The 21934-nt window shown below is 42.8% G+C and overlaps 1 protein-coding gene across 1 annotated transcript in view; it reads left to right on the top strand.

The window, feature by feature from the left end:
• The window catches only part of LOC103177066 (collagen alpha-1(VII) chain-like), a 116435-nt gene that overhangs the window by 31494 nt on the left and 63007 nt on the right, over positions 1-21934 (top strand). The window contains 29 exon segments of the mRNA XM_042335458.1: positions 1567-1611; positions 3278-3346; positions 3921-4016; positions 4192-4218; positions 4511-4564; positions 4695-4766; positions 5356-5415; positions 5570-5605; positions 6458-6502; positions 7277-7312; positions 7741-7785; positions 9514-9549; positions 9659-9694; positions 10423-10455; positions 11085-11156; positions 12088-12147; positions 12659-12694; positions 13210-13290; positions 14054-14089; positions 14209-14253; positions 14667-14738; positions 15414-15449; positions 15562-15597; positions 15925-15966; positions 16714-16785; positions 18265-18303; positions 19288-19350; positions 19853-19888; positions 21249-21311. Of these exon segments, the coding sequence (XP_042191392.1) occupies positions 1567-1611; positions 3278-3346; positions 3921-4016; positions 4192-4218; positions 4511-4564; positions 4695-4766; positions 5356-5415; positions 5570-5605; positions 6458-6502; positions 7277-7312; positions 7741-7785; positions 9514-9549; positions 9659-9694; positions 10423-10455; positions 11085-11156; positions 12088-12147; positions 12659-12694; positions 13210-13290; positions 14054-14089; positions 14209-14253; positions 14667-14738; positions 15414-15449; positions 15562-15597; positions 15925-15966; positions 16714-16785; positions 18265-18303; positions 19288-19350; positions 19853-19888; positions 21249-21311 (1479 nt within the window).

Genomic DNA, 21934 nt, shown 5'->3' with positions numbered 1-21934 from the left:
AGTGGCTGAAGGCACGGCCGCCGAGGGTGGAGCGGAGGACTCGGGGGACGAGGAGGAAGCCAGACCCGGTGGAACGAAAGTAACGGGCGCTGTTTTGAGGAGGTCAGAGAGGTCGGGGGGTGCAGAGGAGTGGAGGGATTTGAAGACAAGCACTCTCGGCTGCCGATGTTTCAAACTGTTACTGTAGAATTTTATGCATTAAGTTGAGTGACGTTAATACTGGCAAACGGAGCTCTCTCCCACTCTACACAATTAAAACCTGACAGTCTTGTGGTTGTTAATTTTAGTGATGATGCAAATGTGTGTGAACAGGGGCAAAGTGTTAGGAGATTATATTAACAGACAATTGTCCATGTCAGTTTTCCTAACTCTTCAAAAAAACATGGAAAAGGGAGGAGACAGCCATGAAAGAGTTGATAACGTCTTACCTTTAATTGCAGGGCCCCCAGGGAATACAAGGATATACAGTAAGTGTACTTAGAGAATCCAATTTAATCCGATAATAAGTAACAATAATAGGCTTTAAAGTGCAAAATCTCTTGAACTGGGTGGGTTACGTTCATTGAAAAATTTGCCACCGTGTAATCCCGTTTGCTGGTTAGATTCCAGCAGTTACCCCCAACGCACACTCTGGGGTCCCCAGGTCTTGGCTCTTGCCCAACCTGCGCCTAATATTTTCCGGAATTAGGTAAGCAGGATGCGTCCCTCCAGGGAGAGAGAGCGCATTCCACTCCAGCAGTCTATCTCTGGGATTTCCACGGGTAGGTGGAAATGCATGGGATTCTCAGCTTGGTTTGGATACCCTTAAGCACGGTGATGGGTTTCCGCACGTGTCAGACACCCACCCGACTGACCAAACAGAAGAAGCACAAGGAATCTGAATTGCATATATTGCATTTGAGACTTGAGTCCATTGCAATTGCTTTTCATTTTATCAAAGAGCGAGGTTTACACTCTTGTGGCATCAGTGAGGATCTCGCCACATATCAACTGTGTGGAATGTCCTCGCTGTCATGTCAACAGTGACATCTGCCAGTGGCTCGTATAAATAAAACGGAAAAAGTCTGCCCACACAGTTTACTGCGGAAATGAAAGAATCGCTGGGGAATGATTTCTGGATAGTGATCTCATTTCGGAGCTCAGGTGACTGTCACAGTTTATGAGGTCACTGGAAATCTTTAATGAGATTCTTGTCACTTAGACGTACGTTCAGAGCACATTCAATACATTTTATGTCTCGTCTGAGACGACAAAGCATACTGAAGGCATCCGGGGGTGTAACATCATTACTGGCCTATTGACTTTAATATCGTTCCTGTGCTTTAGACAAGTATCTAAGTGGGCTTGGACCGGCAGAACTTGGACCCGACATAGATTTCTATGCAGAAAATAAGATCCTTTCCGTGCTTATAAAGGAAATGATTGAATAGCACTAATGGATGTCTGAATACCTTATAGCAGAACTGAAATTATTCCATCCTTCTGTCTGCCTGCAGGAACTCACTGTGACTTTATGCTCTGCATTTATCTATAACAAGGGCACTTTTCTTTCCCCCCCCCATTTAGGGACACCCTGGATATAAAGGGCCTCCAGGCCCTAAAGGAGAAAGAGTGAGTACCATATAACATGTAATGTGAAGTCTGACACACAAGTGGTGACGTTCGCAAACTTTTATTTTTTTTAATGCAACCTATTCAAGGGAAAGGTCGATAGAAAAACAACCCGAAAGGAAAGGTTGTGATTTCTATGCAGATACAACGGCTTTAAACAACTGTTGCTTCTTTTGTAACACCCTCTCTCTGCCTGTCCTCTCTCTGTCTGTCCTCAACACACATCATTCGATTTCAAGATCCTCACACTTGTCTTCAAATCGATTCGTGCCCTGGCACCTCCTTACCTCTCCGACCTGCTTTGTCCCCGACCCACGACCTACTGCCTCTGCCCTCCTGTTTGTTCCTTGTGCTCTCTGTTCCACCATCGGTGGCCGCACTTTCACCCACTGCTCCCCGAAACTCTGGAACACTCTTCCCCAATTCTTCCGCCCTGCCCCTCTTTCCCCATCTTGTGGTCGCACCTGAAGACCTTCCTCTTCGACCGTGCCTAAGGTCACCTCCCCTCCCCACCGGCTCTGCTTCGTGCTCTGCCACTGTGAAGCGCTCTGGGACGCTACCCCGCATGAGGAGGCGCTGGGTAAATACAAGTTGTTGTTGTCTTCAAAACATTCATGAAAAATCTGTTTGACTGTACTTTTGGTCACCATCCTTAATTCTTCATTTTCTTTCTCTGATCAATGCTTCCTGTCATATTTGTTAAGGATTTTTGGTACATTCATCCTTTGTGAAAGATGCTACGTGAGTATAAGATGTAAGAGTCACATCTTGTCCATAATGTTCTTCTTTTTTGTTATCAGACAATGCTCCACCCTGGTCAAATGTTTTGAGTTAACCCCTCCCCCCAAAAAAAGTTGCGGTTAAAGATATTTGGGACTGTCGTCTTTTGAAATGTCACAGTTCCCCAATTAGTGTATTTGGATACAAGAAATTTACTACATTTTATGTTAACTCCACTTATTTTTTTTCCTGTAGTTTTCTATTCTGCATTAGCCCAGCCAGACAAGGCAAGCAGCGTTATGTATTGTCACACTCAATGATAATATCACATTTCTTTTGATTTCTAAAATGTCCCATCTGCCAACCTGGTTATGTTGGCTGACTGACATGTGTGTGTATATATATATATATATATAATATATATATGTCTGTGAGTTATACTTGCTATTTCAATTGACTGGGATCATTTGGCATTTACCATTATACCGTTACATCGCAAACGACTTGACTGCCAATATTCTCCCACAAAACATAGTCAATTCACTTGACAGTATAATCTGTGAAGCGCTTTGAGACGTCTCGAAGACGTGATAGGCGCTACATCGAATGCAAGGGTTATTTATATTATTATTATGTGTCTTATGCGCTACTTAGAATGGAAGCAATTCCATCGGTAGCTCAAAGCACCAAGTTTAAACCACATCCAATAGGCATCCTGTAAGTGTTGCTGTAAGTCGGAATAATGCTGTTCTTGTTCTTGTGGATAAAAGTCAGAAAACCACATTAATCCCTCACTGTGGGGGATCATTTTCGGATCTGAAATCGTTTTGTACCAAGTAAGATAATAATAATGTTTTGTTAATAATAATAATGTGTTCCAGGTTTTAAGAAATCTCATTTACTAAAGATCAGATAAAGTGCCTGACTCTTCCTTATCTTTTTGAAGGGGGAACCTGGATATGTTTTGGGAGGAGATAGTGTTATACCTGGCAGGAAAGGTGAAGCTGGATATCCAGTGAGTATTGGTTCAATTACATGGAAGTAAAAGTCTTGAATCTGCAGTGCGCTCCTCATGTTAAAAAATAATAGTAATAATAAATTGGTCACTTCAATCCATGACTGTTTGTGGGACACTGCTGTGCGCAATTGGCTGCTGTGTTCCACCCTAAAATATACAGTCGATTCACTTTACAGTCTATCCTGTGAATCGCTTTGAGAAGCCTCGAAGACATGATGAGGCGCTGCATCAAATGCAAGGATTATTATTATTGTTAATATTATGCCAAGATTAACTGACGAGAGGGGGCTAAGAAGGGGTTAGGGTTAGGCTATAATCTCCATTTATAGCACGTTTTCTTGCTTGACAATTCTGTCGAATACTCTTCCTGTTCCTGAGAATTATTTACAATTAATAATTGATTAACTACGCAATTGGCTGCCGCGTTTCACCCACAAAATATACAGTCCATCCACCTTACAGCATATCCTGTGAAGCGCTTTGAGACGTCTCGAAGACGCGACGAGGCTCTGTATCGAAATGCAAGGATTATTATTATTATTGTTCGCACTGACGCAGCTCTTGTGTTTAGGGTGCTAAGGGCGAGCCAGGTTTCCCAGGCGTGCCAGGCTCACCCGGAATCTCAGGCCACCCTGGCCCCCAGGGACCACCAGGGATATCAGTCAAGGTGTGTGAGTATGGCAACGGTCCCAAAGCAGATTACTTTTCGCAAGATGGCAAGAGAGGTTTGGATGTACAGGGTGGACAAAAAGCCGATGGCACCTCCTTCTGTGCCGTATAATTCTATGATTCTGTGACAAGGTGCCACTTCAAATGCAACGATTCTTATTCGTGTTTTACAGGGTGAGCCTGGAGCACCAGGAATTCGAGTGAGTAATTGTTCCTTGTACCCGTGAGGCTGTTTATTACTGTGTGAGTAATGAAGAGTATTACTGCGTGATACTCTTGTAGATAAGCAGCATTGTCGTTCCGCAGGGGTCCGCCTGGGTCCTCCGTAATTGATTATTCAAAATTGAAATAGGGCGCTGCATTATAATGTGGGGTCAAACTTTATGGCGCCAAATCACGGCATTATAACGGGGTCTGAACTGGCTAGTGTTGAGAGATAGCAATGAAGCATATTGTCTGATGATAAAGTAACATGATTACTTAACTTAACAGGGTCCACGTGGGAAACCTAGTGCAAAGGGTGACAAAGGACAACCAGGCGTTCAGGTGAGGAATCTCGGGCCAATGTTGCAGCTTTGATTCTCCATAGACCTGTTGCTCCCGAGTTTCCATTCACGGACATGGGATGTCAGCGGAACTGGACGCTATTCTAATGCTCCATACTTCTCTGTTTCAGGGCATCGCTGGCTTGCCAGGGCCAATGGGACTCGATGGTATTCCTGGAATTCCAGGGCAGAAAGGAGAAAAGGTAACAGAGTTCTTCCTTTGAGTTGAAATGTTTGAATGCACTTGCATGTTATTAACAAGGGCAGGTTTCTAGCGGAACTGCTGATATAACAGGGGGTAATTTGCGAACATAATTATAAGAGGTTCTTTGTGATAATGCTTATATTGGTTGGGCTGAAGTTTCAGTTAGCAAACAGTACTTGAGTAAAGTTCCCAGGTGGGGCGAAACCTATGTCATTTCCTTACTCCACACGCCTTTTTACCTGGTAGTAAACAGGAACCCATTTGTTAGTCAAATGGTGGATCACTTTCCGGAGTAATAATCCCTCAAAAAACCAATGTGGTCACTCAGTGCACGACTGTGTGTGGGTCGCTGCTGTGCACAATTGTCTGCTGCGTTTTGCTCACAAAATACACAGTCAATTGACTTTACAGTATATTCAGTGAAGCGCTTTGAGATGTCTCATCGACGTGATAAGGCGCTGTATCAAAAGCAAGGATAATTATTATTATCTCGTTATCTTGTGATTTCACCTTTCCGCATTGTGCATCTTGTATCTCTCGTAGCACTGCATCGAAAATGAATTGTGTTTATTAATTTATTTTTACAGGGAGTTGAAGGAATAGGTATTCCTGGAATACAGGGAGGCAAAGGGGTAAAAGGGGCAAAGGTAAAGAGAAAGAAAGAACGTTTATAGCATGGTACTGAAACATTTTAAAGTACATTACAGACAATTACTGTCATCATAACTCAGTTTGAATTGCAATATAAGTCTTATTATGATATCTTCTTGATAAGCAGCTCTGTGTTTTTGTAATTTGTAGGGATTCTTGGGGCTACCAGGGAACCCAGGTCCAAAGGTAATTTTTTAAAATATGTAATTATTCATCAATGTCTTAGTATTCACGTTATTTTTCATTAATTGGTAGTGCAAGTCTTTCCTCTTACCAATCTGTGCCTGAATTCTCCAGAATGTGGAGTCTTGGTTAACATATTGGTTAGAGCATTTGCCTCGCAAGCGAGAGGACCCGGGTTCGATACCCCCGGCAGGGCGAGACCTTAGGCAAGTTTCCTTACTCCACACGCCTCAGTTTATCTAGCAGTAAGTAGGAACCCGATTGTTAGTCGATTGGCGGATCGCTTTTCCGGGGGTAATAATCCCTTTCAATATATTAACTTGGTCACTTAATCCATGACTTTGTGGGACATATACAGTCAAAATATACAGTCGATTCACTTTACAGTGTATACTGTGAAGAGCTTTGAGACGTCTGAACAATGTGTTCAAATGCAAGGATGATTATTATAGGATTATTATTAGGATTTGGTAAGTGGAATGCATCCGTACAGAGAGAAAGTGTTCACTGCATACGAGACAAACACGTGTAGAACACTTAGTCGCTTGGTTTGGAGATACTTAAGAGACGTGTGTCATTCACCTGGCTGACCCCCCCAAACAAATTCAATGTCTTAACATTAAAGAGGGTACCCCAATGATTTGACTCCTTTTAAGGATTGTTTTTAATAATAATTATTGTGAATATTATGATGATTATTGCTATTAATAATAATAATTATGATTCAGAAACTCTGCGGCAGCTTAAAATACAAGGAGCGTTCAATCATTTAGCCCAGTACTTATCGGTATCCTTGTCAGAGGTCAATCTTCGCCAGGTATTCACCAGCTTTGTGTGATTCCATCTCAATTTCAGGGAGAGCTGGGGAATCCAGGAACAGAAGGGGAGGTTGGCCAAATGGTAAGGGCTTTTCGATACTATACAGCTGGCTGAGCGAGTGTCGTATATTTTAGCGCTTTACCCTTTACAGTAAACGGGGCCTTCTTAGAGCCGAACTGGCTCCAAGGCGACGAGCTTGTCAATGGGAGGTCGGCATCGAGTCAGCCCTCTGTGGCGGACTCGGTAATTCCTGAGCCCAGGTGGTCCTCAGTATCCCAGAGCGCCGTTGAAGGCAGCCTGGCTCATCGGGAGCCCTTGGAGCTGAACTTCCCCGATTGATTTCGAATGGGGCGGAATTGTGCCTGAGAAAGACAAATTCATGTTAAATTGTAACTGTTGCCCAGGAACTCAAATGCAGTTGTTCTCGACACATTATATGTAAAGGACAATTGAATTAACTCAAGCGTTTACGGTCCTTTTTTAAGCGAACTGTCCGTAGATAATTGTTGAATTAAAAAAAATGCAGTACATAATATTTTAGAGATTACGAGAATTTTTTTTTAAATCATCATATTCCGTGAAAAAGTTTCAATGGCCACATCGTTCAAAATTGATTTTTTTTTTAAAAAAAAGGTTTGATTTGGTGATATTTCTTAATTAAGAAATAAGTAAGTTGGTGACAGGAGCGCATGGCGAGGGCACGTTACCTCAGTCGGAATTCTCTCTAGTCAGAGTCGTGTGTGTGTGTGTGTGTGTGTGTCTTAATTTAAAACATTTAATCTGCAAAATTGACCCCTATAGAGTGTTCGTTGATGTGAATCAGTAAACCGAGTGCGTCTTTTGTGAATTATACAGGGCAAGCGAGGGTCAAAGGGAGACAAAGGAGAAGAGGTAAGATGTGATCAACGTACTCCATGCAGCACAGGTAGCCGCAAAAAATTTGAATTGAATTTTAAATTAAAATTTTCAAGATTTTTGTTTGGTGGATAGATTTTTGTTAGGTCAGGGTGTCGAGGGATATGGGGCAGAGGCGGGCAATTGGAGTTGAGGCACAGATCAGCCATGATCTAATAGAATGACAGAACAGGCTCGAAGGGCTGAATGGCCTCCTCCTGTTCCGAACTGCGTGAAACATGAATCTGTGATGCTGTGTGTTTCGTGGTGAACGGGGACTTTATTCCAAAGACAACACGGTCTGAAAAGTTGGGCGGTAAGTGTAGACATGAATGTCTACAGGGTTTACACAGATTTAAAGATGGCAGATTAGCTCTGCTGAGAAATGCATTAATTCTTAACCACTTCTTTCATGTCTTCCACAGGGAAACCGCGGAGAAAATGGGGAATCGGGCCCACAAGGAATTGCTGTGAGATCATTTTATTATTTGGTTTTTATTCACAATCCCTCTTTTAAAAAAAAAAGCACTCTGGGACGCCTACCTTGCGTGAGGGGCACTCTGTAAATGCAAGTTGTTGTTTGTTGTCTTTTGTCACCCACAAAATATACAGTCACTACACTACACAATATACTCTGTGAAGTGCTTTGAGACGTCTTGAAGATGTGATAAGGCGCTATATTAAATGCAAGGATTGTTATTGTTGTCATGTCTGTCTGTCGGACATTGCTGTGTGCAAATCAACTGCCATGTTCGCCTACAAAAGACATAGTTACTTCACTTCACATTAATTCTTGCAAAGCGTTTTGAGGAGTCCGCCCGACATGAAAGGTGCTGCATCAAATGCAAGCATTATTATTATTATTATTATTAATAATTAGAATATTTTATAGCTCTTGATTTTATTTTGATGTTCAGGGAAATAGAACCTTGAAGGGGGAAAATCAGGAGACGTGAAAATAACCCCTTAGTTTGCAACCACGAGATGATCAGAGTCCGTTGCTATCTGCTTTGCAGCCTCGCTGCTAGAGGTCACCAGCTAACAGCTATGTGCCTCTCTTACTAACACTCTGTAACGTTGGTGTCATCACTGAGTGGGAACGGTGAGAATCAGGGACGACCAGTTTAGCAACCGGGTGGGCGGACTAAATGATCCTACACTGCTTGCTGCAGTCTTCTGAGGAAATACAGCCCAGCGTGTCAGCAATAAATTAGCAATGAATGTGATTCTGACCTGACAATGTATGTTCATATGTAATACAGTAGAAATGCATCCAAAATCCAGCTCCTTTTCGCTCTCGTTCTCCATTCTATTTCCGATTTTTTTTTCTTAATTTTGCATTTTGACATTCACCGTCAATTTTTTTTTTTTTCTTCCACTTGGCAGCGTCCGTTTGTAATTCCAGGCCTGTGTTAGTAATATCCTCTGTTTAATTTCAGTCTTTAATTCCGTATGATTTTGGTGCCTTTCCCATTGTCCGTGTATCTCTGGCTTTGTTCCACTTTCCTTGTTGAGACTCACTAGAGCGTCAGACCAAGAGGATGAGAACAACAGGGGAGGGGGAGCAATAGGCAAGATATAAGTAACCGACTGGAAAAAATAGTACGAGTGAGATTGTGTGTACATGAATGTAAGAGAGAGAGAGAGAGAGAGACTGATGGAGGTGAAGAGAGAAATTCAGAGATGAATAAAAGAGCATGTTGTTTCTGTGGATCCCTGTCACAAACACGGCAATGTATGCCTTAGTCTACTCAATGCTAGCAGGAGCTGTATCCTTCGTTTAGCCTGTTAATCGCTTAGGCTGCACCCTTGATGGAAGACTGCGCATTTTGATTCCCGGTCGGGGCGAAACCTTAGGCAAGTTTCCTTAACTCCACACACCTCTGTTTACCCAGCAGTAAGTAGCAACCCGGTTAGTCGATCGCTTTCCGGGCATAATAATTCCTCAAAGAAAAAGAATGTGGTCACTCAATCCACGGCTGTTCGTGGGACACTCCTGTCCACAATTAGCTGCCGCGTTTCGCCCACAAAGTGTAGAGTCAATTCACTTCACAGTATGTCGTGTGAAGCGCTTTGAGACGTCTCGAATGCAAGGATTATTATTATGGTTAATATTGTCTTGATAAAGAATTGCACAGAGTTTAGGCCCTCTTGTTCCAGATTGCTCAATATACCTTCTTTCTGATCTCCTTTCACAGGGACTTCCTGGCCCATTGGGTTTGAAAGGCAATCAAGTAAGTACATTGTTCAGTTATCCTACTGAGAAGTAAACAAAACCATTTAACTGATTTGCAAATGCCTTTGTCACATTTCCACCTTGTTTGTTCTTTTCTTTTCTGACAGGGAGATAGAGGAAATCCTGGAGAACCAGCCAAAGGGGTAATTTTTTGACCGTTGAAAGGTTTAATTGTGTGAATTAGTAATGGCGACTTCAAATCCTAAACGGCAATGGCTGGAGTAATCCGAAGTGCATCACGGGAATCCCGGGAACTCCAAGCTGGAAAGAAATAGCATTGGAGCAGATCTTTTCTCTGGATACGGGGCTAGGGTGGGTTGGGCTTGAGATACAGATCAGCCACGATTTTATAGAATGGCAGAACAGGCTCGAGGGGGCTGAATGGTCTAATCCTGTCCCTTCTGACTTAAAAGCGCTGTACAAATAAAGTTTGCTGTTGTTGTTCCTATGATTCCTTGTTTCTGTGGTCACCACAGCAACCTTTCCAGAGTTACCAGAGATCATTTGTGACTCACTGTGACTATTTACGATTATGAATCACTGATCGTTCAACCCTCTTATTACCGTCCTCTTGGGAGTGGTCTCCTTGGAGCTGAACTGGAACGTCAGAATCGAGCCAGACCTCTACGGTGGTCTTGTTAGTCCTGTTCCTGAGCCAGGCGGGTCTGCAGTATTCCAGGGCATTGCTGGTGATAGCTCATCAGCAGGACCTGAAAGGGCAGACCAGTCATTGCCTTTCATTGGATTTAGCATCATTTTCTTTTTAATCAGCCGGGTGTTTGCACCGTGCACCCATCAACATCATAGCAAAGAGAAGCTATTTTGTCACAATAAACATTTTGTTGACGTATGTGTGTTTTATTCAATGTAGGTTATAGGACCAACAGGCCACAAAGGTGCTCGGGTAAGTAGAGTTTAATCCTTTGCATTGATCCAAACCCTGAAATACTGTGTTCATTTAAACACTGCTGCTACCTTAACGTGTTCAACGAGGCTCCTTGTTAGAATTTCTCCTCTTTATGAAGGAGGAAATTTTGCTTGATGCGCAATAAACTTGCTTTTGTCAGCCATTTTGTTGCAATCAGAGACTGCTCTTCTCTCCTTCCTTTACCACCTCCCCCCCCCTCTACTTTTATCTCCATGTCCCTCGCCCGGCCCGCCTCACTATCAGCAGTCGGGCCTTCAGCCTCTCTGCCCCACCTTTTGGAACTCCATCCCACAGTCGCTTCACCTCGCTCCCTCCCTTGCCTCCTTCAAGGGCCGTCTCAAGACCCTCCTCTTCCACCACGGCTTCAGTCGTTCTCCTACCCCCTACCCTCCACCCCTCTTGATCCCAAATCCCAGCTCGGTACCAAATCCTGTCCAGCGCCTTGGGATGTGCCTCCCGATGTGGAAGGCCCTATAAAAAATTATGTTGTTGTTGTTTGTGTGCTAGTTAACTTCTGCATAAACCTCTTTCCTAATGTAGTTAATAGAGTTTTTTTTATCATATATGTATATGTATAAAAAATCCTTGTGCATTTTTGTGATCAGGGAGATATGGGGCCATTTGGTCCACCGGGACCTCAAGGAAACCAAGGGATTCAAGGGATCAAAGGAGAAAAGGTAAAGAGGTCATTTAATCAACTTGTTTTGTGATTTCTACATCTCAGCAACACAGACCTGCACACTGATTTGATTGAACCGACTATCTTGGAGCAATTGCAACCTAATTTCTGGAGTGAAATGACCATTTATATTAATGTCATGTGCGGGTAATTTGGTAATCACAGTTTGTAAACTTGCCAGATAGTGATCTATCCAGTTTGAGCTGGTTAGACACCAGCAGTTACCCAACGCACACTCTGGGGTCCCCAAGCCTTGGCTCTTGCCAACCTGCGCCTAATACTTTCTGGAATTTGGTCAGCAGGATGTGTCCCTCCAGCGAGAGAGTACATTCCATTCCAATAATCTCTCTCTGGGATTTCCATGTGTAGGTGGGATGCAGGGAATTCTCAGCTTGGTTTGGATACTCTTAAGCACGGTGATGGGTTTCTCCACGTGTCAGACACCCAGCTGACCAAAAAAAATGTTAATTACAGTAAACTCCTCGTAACTCGTCTCTGCAAGGGAAAGGGCTTAGTGACTAGATATCCGGAGTGGCTAAGTTAGGCATAGATCCTCCTGGGCCACAAGGGGCGCTGTAAGTGATGCCCTCCTAAGTCAGGAGTGTCAGGCTGGCTCGGCTGATGGTACTCTCACTTCTGAGTCTGAAGGTTGGGGGTTCAAGTCCCATGTGGGACTTTGACGTGAAAGGTGCTAATCAAATGCAAGGATTATTAGAATTAATGTTCCAATAGCCTTTGAAAATTAGGATTGTGAAGCATTTTGGAAAATTCTTAGATTCAGTTCCAGTTTGGAAGATAGTTTCCACAGATTCTTTTTAAGACCTGTGGAAAACCAACTTCCAGTTTATAAATAACTCCACATGATCCTAAATTGTAGACAAATGGAGAGATGGAGATGTAATGATTGACCGTCTTCTCTTCCATTAAAGGGCAGCCCAGGGTTTGGAATTCCAGGCCAACCAGGCCTAAAAGGAGAGCCAGGGGAAAGGGTAAGTAACAAAATCCAGCTGAAAACTTTAGTCCGATGAGGTAAGAGGAGACATTTTCCGTGTGGGGGAATGTTGAACAAAAATTGGTTTTGATGTCCCTGAACTGGTTCCCGTCTCAAGACCCTACTTTTCGACCACACCTTTGTTTACTCTCCCACCCCTACCCCACCCTGCCCTCCACCCCTCTTGATCCCAACCCCCTGCTCCGGTCCAAATCCCTGACGATCCAGTGCCCTGGGACCTCCTCCTGTTGTAATTTGTTTCTGTTGTTGCCAACGGATTAAAGAGAAGCCAAGAATGCCATCGTCTCAAGGCAACAGGAGATGGGCAAAAAATATTTGTCCTCCGGGCGTCGCTCAAGTCCCAAATCTGTCACACTTTTGATATTGTCATCGTGTCAAATGGTTATAAAGTATTAGTTCCAAAGCTTCGCTTACCATAATAACATGCAAACTTATAAAGATGCCCTTCATTTCTTCACAATGCTGTTATCTACACGTTATTTCAACAGGGCAACGTTGGTTTATCAGGAAGGCCGGGTGAGCTGGTAAGCTTGAATTATCACTGGCAACTTCATTGATGTTTTATGCGGATTTACCTTCTGCAAACAGTTCACCAGTTGTCGAAAAGGAACAAGAAAAGAGTATGGAGTTCTGCAGAGTATTGGTTAGAGCACTCGCCTCGCAAGTGAGAGCACCCGGGTTCGATTCCCGTACAGGGTGAAACCTTAGGCAAGTTTCCTTAATCCTTAATCCACACGCAGTAAGTAGGAGCCGGTTAGGGTTAGGTTGTCAGTTGATAGGCGGATCGTTCTTCTGGGGGTAATAATCCCTTAAAAAAAAATTCTTAAATAATAATTTGGTCACTCAATCCACGACTGTTTGTGAAACACCACTGCGCGTAATTGGTTACTGCGTTTTGCCCACAAAATATTCAGTCAATTGACTTTACAGTATATGCTGTGAAGCACTTTGAGACGTCTTTAAGACATGATAAAGTGCTATACCAAATGCAAGGATTATTGTTATTAAGTGTAAATGGGAACTATTCCTCTTCAAATAGGGTGAAATCGGAAAGGATGGGGAGAAAGGTGACCTGGGAGACACTGGAAAACCAGGACCAACAGGACTAAGAGGTAAAGATGTAAGTAAAACTTAAAGGCTAAACCGTCATGACATCGCTAATGAACATCAAGGAGACTGACGGAGGACTATTAAAAATGGGAATGGTCAACAATTGTGGCATTTTCCACAACAGGATACTGGTTACAAAGTCCCTTTGCAACCTTGGAGCTAATAGGTTCCTGGGCTGACCACTTTAGTCAATATTGTTAATCAATTGGCGGATTGCTTTCCGGGGATAATAATCCCTTCCAAAAAAAAAATTAAATGACTAATTTGGTCACTCTATCTACCACTGTTTGTGGGACACTACTGTACACAATTGGCTGTCAAGTTTCACCCACAAAATATACAGTCATTCCACTACTGTATTTCCTCTGAAGAGCTTTGAGACGTCTGAATGACGTGATAAGGCGTTATATATCAAATGCAAGGATTATTATTTTCATTATAATATCTCTCTATTCTACTTAAGCACTCTAAAATGCTGTTCAGTGCGAAGGCCGCTATATAAATGCAAGTTGTTGTTGATGTTATAGTGTGACATTGAATTAAAAAAACATATTATAACAATGGAGCTACTCAGAAATTTCAGGATATTTGAACTAAAAGGTTTACTGCTTGCTGTATAACTTTTTAAAACTATTCCCAATGTTAAAAAAAGTTCTGTTTCTTCTCGCTATATCGAATGCAAGGATTATTATTATTAGATTATAATTCTGCAGGTTTATATTTGCAGCTAATAACAATTGTGTAATGCAATCTTCATGTATTGTTTCTACCAGGGTGAAAAGGGGCATAAAGGTGAATTGGGATTGAAGGTACGGCTTGTTTGTTTGACTATCGTGTTTATTAATGTGAACGTTTTATAAAATAAGACCAATTATTTTAATATGATTGTCGTGGACCTGCTAACACATTGACCTTTGTTCCAATTCAGGGTGAATTGGGCCCTCCAGGTTTTCCAGGGGAGAGAGGAATACGGGTAAAATTAAATTGATTTCTTTGATCTCCTTTTGGTTTCGGCCCTTTTTATTTGCGGGACCTCCTACAAATGTCTACCTGTCCAGCCACTCAACTCCGCTCAGCGAACCCTGACCTCCTTAATGTCCTCTGCCCCTGCCCGATCTGTCATAACAGCCACGGGTGAGCTTCCACACTCTCTCTATCCGCCTTGCCCCTTTGCTCCCCACCTTTAAGGTCATCCTTTTCTCTCCTCAGCTCCCCCCAGCCCCAGCTCGGGCTCACAGTTAGCTGTGGCAAGCAACAACAACAACATCAAGATTACATTTGTATAGCACCTTTCACGTCAGGAGGCCCTGGGGAAGCAAGGGGAAGACCAGTGAAACGAAAATGACTGAAAACTAACGGGCACGTCAATTGATGTTTTCATTACAGGGACCGTTGGGTCTTCCCGGTCGTCAAGGAGAAAATGGAGCAAAAGGGGATTCAGGAAATCCTGGAGAGATGGTATGTTCCAATCTTGTGACTGTATTTTATGGTGTATTTATGGTGTTCTTCTAGGGCGAGGACTGCTTACCTGATCTGAGTGGTGACTCACTCTTACCTCAGGTCGAGGATTCTCCACTTCTGCCTTAAACTCAATCATAAGTTATTGTCTGCTCCTCATCTAAGACCTCGGGCTCGGTCAGACCCGTTGTTGGGGCAGAATGAAGAGAGTTTTATTCTACATTTAATCTGTGCTTACTGATCTGACTGTGAGCTTTCTATTTCTCAAAGAAGAAACCTGCCCGCTCGCTGCCTCTTCTCAGTGGCTAGTGGCCTGCTCCATGTCCCCTGCCCTGCCCGCTCCACCATTGGTAGTCAGGCCTTCAGTCTTTCTGCCCCCACCCTCTGGAACTCCCTCCCAGAGCCTCTCCACCTCGTCCTCTCCCTCGCCTCCTTCAAAGCCTGTCTCAAGAACTTTGAAGACCTTTCTCTTCAAACATGCCTTTGGTCATCTTCCCACCTGCCCCCCATCTTGCCCTCCACACCTCTTGATACCAATCCCCAGCTTGGGTGCTAACCCTTTACTGTCCAGCTCCTTGGGATGTCATCCAGATGTGAAAGGCGGTGTATAAATGCAATTTGTTGTTATTGAATATTCTTAAGAGTTATTAGACATAACTTTATTTTGTCTTTCAGGGAGTACACGGTCAAAAAGGCCCTAAAGGAGATAGAGTAAGTTCTTTGTCCACATTTTTTCTGCTGAAAACCGTATTTTGTCCACGAACCAAATCGTTTTTAGGCAAGTTTGGTGACTGTGCGCTAATTGGAGTTCATGTCATTGCAGGGTAAACCAGGGATCCCTGGGCAGCCAGGATCAACAGTAAGTATTTGTTACTTGGATTTCACACTGGATTGATTGTAATCAAATCACAATGGACATGATGCAAGGTGACACAAGACAGCCAACGTCAGAGAGGGAAGATGAAGTTGGAGTTGAGTGGGGCAAAACAAAACAAAGCAAACGTTATTGCGTATATGTAAAAATTATGATTAAAAATTGAATTCCAAAGGAGGGCCATATCAGAAGGATGACGCTGTTTCTTGGAACTAAATGACCTGCTCCTGTTTTGATTTCGAATTTTAATTAGTTTATTCTGCATCCGCTGCATTTTTGGCTTATTTCTGTGCTTTCTCTTGCGTATTGCAGGTCACTGTACTGGACAATAATGGTGTTATTAAGGGCGAAAAGGTAAAAACAAAATAACACAAAAAAAAATGTTACGTAATAATGCATAATAATAATCCTTGCATTTGATAAGGCGCTATATCAAATGCAAAGATTATGATTATTATTATTATTATGTTCATTTGTGAATGTATTGTTTTCAGGTAAAGGGCATAGAAATGGATATACAACAAATGAGTTTGATGCAATACCCTGTTTGGGCAATATGAGAGAGGGATTCTTCCCACCTGTTAACTTGCAAGTCAAACTCCTGATGGATGGTCCTCGCTGAACAAGTATCGGGAAGCTTGCTAGATAGTACTCTCAATGGCAAGCTATGCAGTTTTAGCCGGCTAAAATTCTCCAACACACGCCAGGTTGCCAAAGCAAACCGAGCCTAATTCTCTCCAGAATTAGGTACTGAGCGTGTGGTGCGTCTCCGAGGAGTGAGTGTGCATTACATTCCAGACACAGGGAAAATTAATTAATGTTAATTAATTATGTGGAACACGTATGTGGAACTCTCAGTGTGGTCTGGATACTCTTAAGCATGGTGATGGATTTCAAGATGTGCCAGACACCTGGCTGACCAAAAAAATAGAGATATTAATAGTTATTAATAGTTATTTAAGACTGAAATAAAGGAAAACTCCAAACAGGGCAGCGGAGTTTATTGTGACAGGTTCTACGTACTGTACCACTAGATACAACATTAAATCGAACATTAACTGTGAAATCATTGTCGTCAATCCTTACACTGTTGTCCCACAGGGTGACATTGGAGATCCTGGTCAACCAGGTCTTAAAGGCGAGCAGGGAAACCCTGGCACTGCTGGCCCTCCAGTAAGTATCTGTCTCCTTCATGTTACACCTCACCAATGTAGAGTGCTGCAAGCGAGAGGACCCGGGTTCGATTCCCGGACCGGACGAAACCTCTGTGTGCCGAGCAGTGAGTAGGAGCCCGGTCGTTGGCCGATTGGCGGATCGCTTTTGTAATGCAGATGTTATCATTGCATCTTGCGCTTGTAAAACGAGCTCAAAGACTCTTCACACAGACATGTGTCCGTCAGCGAACGACATACTGTATATCGCTCCTTTAAGCACCTTTCATCAGTGGTGTTACTTGCTGTTTCCACGATGATGACTTAAGGTGCTGCAGTGGCTAGCAATCGCCATGGATATACGTCTAAACCAATTAAGTAACGAGTCAGAATACGTAAAGCGACGGTGTCACCATGGGAACATCGTCTGAGACACCAGGAACCTGATACACTGAGGTTGAACAAGGGCCTCGTTGCTTGAAACACGACAACGACTTGTGTTTATGTAGAGGCCTTCAGGCCGGACGGCGTCTCGGAACGCTTTTCGACAACGCTACCAATTCACTGTTTTACCTTCCAAGAAAATGAGTAAGATTAAAAATATCAAGGTCACTTGAAAAGTTACGACATCTCCTGGGTCACAAGTATGTCCAGCATGGCTGCTCGCAAGATTATTTTGGATGAAGAAGGACATCTGAGCTCATCCTTCCACACCACCCACTCTACCATCCTCCCATCACAGCAGCAAGCTGCTCCTTAAAATGAGTACCAGTGTCCTGCCTCTAACTACCTTGCCTGGCAATTCTGTTCCGATCATTAATTGCTCTCTGAGTAAAGAAAAACTTACCGGTATCTGACCTGAAATTGCACTTTGCAACTCTAAACCTAAGTCCTTCCTCTCTGTTCTATTGCCTTGCCCTACAGTATTGTTCTGGGTTTACTTTTTCAATCCCATTTAAAGTTTTACGCACCTCTTTGAGGTCCCATCTGAGTCAAACGAGAGGACCCGGGTTTGATTCCAGGGCAGGGTGAAACCTTAGGCAAGTTTCCGTACTCCACACGCCTCTGTTTATCTAGCAGTAAGTAGGAACCCGGTTGTTAGTCGATCGGAGGATCGCTTTTCCGGGGGTAATAATCCCTTCAAAAAATAATAATCATATTAATTTGGTCAGTCAAATCCACGACTGTTTGTAAGACACTGCTGTGCGCAATTGTCTGCCGCATTTCGCCCACAAAATATACCATCAATTCACTTTACAGTGTATTCTGTGAAGCGCTTTGAGACGTTTCAATGACATGATAAGGCGCTGTATCAAATGCAAGGATTATTATTATTATTTAGAGAGCAAAGCCAACTATGTCTTTATGGGAATATTTCTCCCCCCTGATTACTGTGCAGGAGAAAATCAGGAATGAGGGGGTGTTATTAGGTAGAATGAGGTCAGTGTTTGTTTGTCTGGGGAAGGACTAGATGGTCTTTATCTTGTTTCTTATATTTCAGGGTGCAGGAGGTCCTCCAGGACCACCGGGCAATAGAGTGGTAAGTTGAAATTTTGCTAAGTTAACAACTGAAATGTATATTTTCTTCAACTACAACAATACATTCAGTAAAACTCGCAAACTTCATAAATCAGATAATCGCCTAAGTCGTACATTCACCCGAGTCCCACTTAGTTTCCTATCAAAACTGGAGTCCTGTAGCTTAGTGGTTAGACCACTCGTCTCATAAGCTAGAGGACCTGGGTTCGATGAGATCCGTGATAAGGCGCTATATCAAATGTATGGATTATTTCTATTATTATGATGGCAATCCGTTTATCCCTGCTGGTGAGAAAACGATCTATCTTAGCTCAATCGTAGCCACTTGGGTGAGATGTCAGAGATTGCTCAGGGCCCAGGAAGCAACCCTACTCACAATCCAGCCAACGTCTTCAGAAGTAAAGAACAGCAGAAAAGGTTTTAAGGACCTTGGAAGGTGAAGAAAAAGCACAGCCGGTAAGCCATGATTTTTTGATGCCCTTCATTCCACCGGAATCTGTACTGGCAGAAATCCGGATTTCAGTGAAATGAGGAACATTAGAACATGGATCCAACGAAGGAGTGTTGAGCTTGGAACGGTTGGATTTGCGTCGACACATGTCCAGAGACCGACAGGTTCTGTCAACGATCTACGTAAGGCATATCGAAGCACTGTTAACATCGAGCCTCAAAGAAACACCTACAGCTCCATGCATTGTTGTATTTATTACAACATCAACCTACGTATGTGGCAATTATCATGTCTTCTATTTAATGAAGCTAAGAGACCAATATTGTGATAACGTTACTGACAATGTCAGGGAGCAGTGGGATTTTGAATGCAATCCAACCAGTAACTAAGGCATTGTATAGCACTGTTCACATCAAGAGGACCTCCCAAGGCACCCAACATCAACGTCTTTTATTGAACGCAAAAAGAATCCCGCAAAAAGAAGGAAAGATTTTCAGATCTTAACCTGATATTATGCGATCTGGTGTTTTTCAGGGTGCCCCTGGAACACCAGGAAGAAATGGTATCAAAGGTTCCTCTGGACCTCTTGGGCCAAAGGTAAGTTCACAGTTCTCAGTGGGAGATAAAACACCCACATTCTTCTGATCTCGCTTCTCCCCCTCCAATCCATAACTGCAATCCATCTAAAGCAGCTTTTGTGCCCTTTCTTTTAATTGTATTTCTCTCTGTTCTGGGAAAATCGCATTCATGCATACGTACTAATAAATAATAATATTAATCCCAACATTCGGTGTAGTGTAGTGTAGTGCCTTCCACGTCGGACTTCGGGAAGATATCTCCAATGATTGATATTGTAAATATCATTGTAAAGTGGAGTGACTGTGCTTTTGTACACACATACCCATACACACACACACACACACCAACACATACACACACTCAAGTCCAGTACCATTAGCAGAAACTATCAAAATACAGTATTTCAACATTCCAGACAGAAACTTTGTTAGATGTATTTTGAAATTCACAGAACAGTGGAGGGTGGTCAAGGGATTAATTGGCCCGTGTTTTGATTAATTTTTCTTTATTGTCTATTCAGGGTGAACCTGGAAAGAAAGGTGAACCAGGCGAACAGGTAAGAGCATTTAACAGGCGTTGCTAGAGGAGGAGTTTAGTTGTTTCGTGTATAAAATGAGCATTGGGTGGAAAAAATCAATTTCAGCTCAACCTGACCAGTCTTATGAGACTAAACCACATCATACTACAAAACAACAACAGATTACATTTTGTGCAGCACCTTCCATGTCGGGAAGACGTCCCAAGGCACTGGACAGTCAGGGATTTTGACCCGAGCTGGAGGTTGGGATCAAGAGGGGTGGTGGGCAGGGAAGGTGGGACTAAGAGGGTGACTGGCGGTAGGGTTGAAAAGGAGGGTCTTGGGATGGGGCTTGAAGGAGGTAAGGAATGGAGAGAGGCGGAAGGACTGTGGGATGGAGTTCCAAAGTGTGGGGACAGAGAACGTCATGCTGTGAGAGAGCATGTTTGCCTCCAACAACACAAAAAACAACTGTATCCTGTGATGTATTGATCTCAGTCTGCAACTGTCTATGTAGTGTCCTCAATTGATCAGTATGCAGTTATTTTTTTGTGTGAAGAATTGAACCAATGCAGCATTGAAGTGTTTTTGTTGAGACTTACGCCTGCATGTTCAATAATGCACAAAATTAATAATTTAAATCTCTGTTTGAGGCTTTTCAAAATAAAAACAATAGCCTCAGGTGCATCTCTCACTCGCTCAGTCGAATGACCTGCTTACGTCTATCTACCTTGTCGTTATTTTAAACAAAAGAGAGGTAATGAACATCCCTGTTCTTTTTTTTCCCCACATCAGCTCCGTTGCTATCAGCTATTACAAATAGTCCAGATAACTAACACCTATTTCACCACAAGTAGTTGTTTGAGCGTAGGAGGGGAGGCGGTTTGTACGCTGTCAGAAGTCAAAGATTGTCAAAGAATATACAGCACGGAAACAGGTCACACAGTTCAACCTGTCCTTGCCGGGGTTTATATTCCACATGAGCCTTCACCCACTCCTTACTCCCTCCCACACCCTTATATCTCCCACTTCCTCATGTGAAGGACTAAGTTCCTCTTTAATGTATCAACATTATCTGATTCAGCCACCGCTTCAGGCAGCGAGTTCCTCAATCTCACTGCCCTCTGTGACGTGGTCCTCCTGTTAGATCCCCTAGTCGTTATCTTTTATTTGTGTCCCCTGGTTACAGACTTTTACACTCTGTCGCTTCTATTCTTACTACATTTTCTGAAGCAAAGTATTCATTTAGTATTTGCACCATTTCCTTATTATTTGCTGTGAGCTTTTCGCCTTCTCCTCTGAATGGCCCTATCCCTACTTTAACCATTCTTGTATGCCGACATGCCTACAGAACATCTCGCTATTTCTTTGGCTACTTTAATGTTATCTTCTAATACAGGTATTGGTCGGACAAAACGGTTATCCAGGGACTATTGGTCCCACAGGACTCCCAGGATTTCCCGTGAGTACATTACTGTAGATTTGCTGGAGTCCATATTGCCAATATACAATCTATCTAACACTTCGGAGTCTGCCAGTCAATGTTTAAGAGATGCTGCACTGTACAGGTGTTTAATAGTGCACGCCATTAGTTATTTATTTAACTACCTTTGTTTCACCACGTTTGAACCTTTCCCCGAGAGAAGAGCAGAAAAGAAATAACAAGTGGGAAGAAATTCCACTTGAATCTGGATTTACTCTGTTTGCATATCATTTCACGTGTATATTATAATTTTTTTTATTATTATTGCTCTCACTATCTGAGTCAAATACACTACCATATTATTACTATTATCCAGAATTTGGCCAATTCTTGAATAGAGCCTTAATTTTGAATCTTGTTTTGAATGTTCTTTTAACAACAGTACGAAAAGCAAACATCAAATTTTAGGCTGAATTCAACAGTTTGACAAATTCTGGATGCCAACTTTCATTGTAAATCCTATCACAACAGTAAGTCTAGACCAAGATGAAATTTCTCCACAAGCATTTGCTAGATTACAGACACTTAACATTGGCTCTTACAGAAAATAGCAGATGCATGATTAAAAAATCCTGCAATGTCATTTCTCTCCTTGAAAGTTC

Source organism: Callorhinchus milii, unplaced genomic scaffold, assembly GCF_018977255.1.
Source record: "Callorhinchus milii isolate IMCB2004 unplaced genomic scaffold, IMCB_Cmil_1.0 Scaffold5, whole genome shotgun sequence".
Taxonomy (NCBI): domain Eukaryota; kingdom Metazoa; phylum Chordata; class Chondrichthyes; order Chimaeriformes; family Callorhinchidae; genus Callorhinchus; species Callorhinchus milii.
This window is presented reverse-complemented; position numbering and strand designations above follow the sequence as displayed.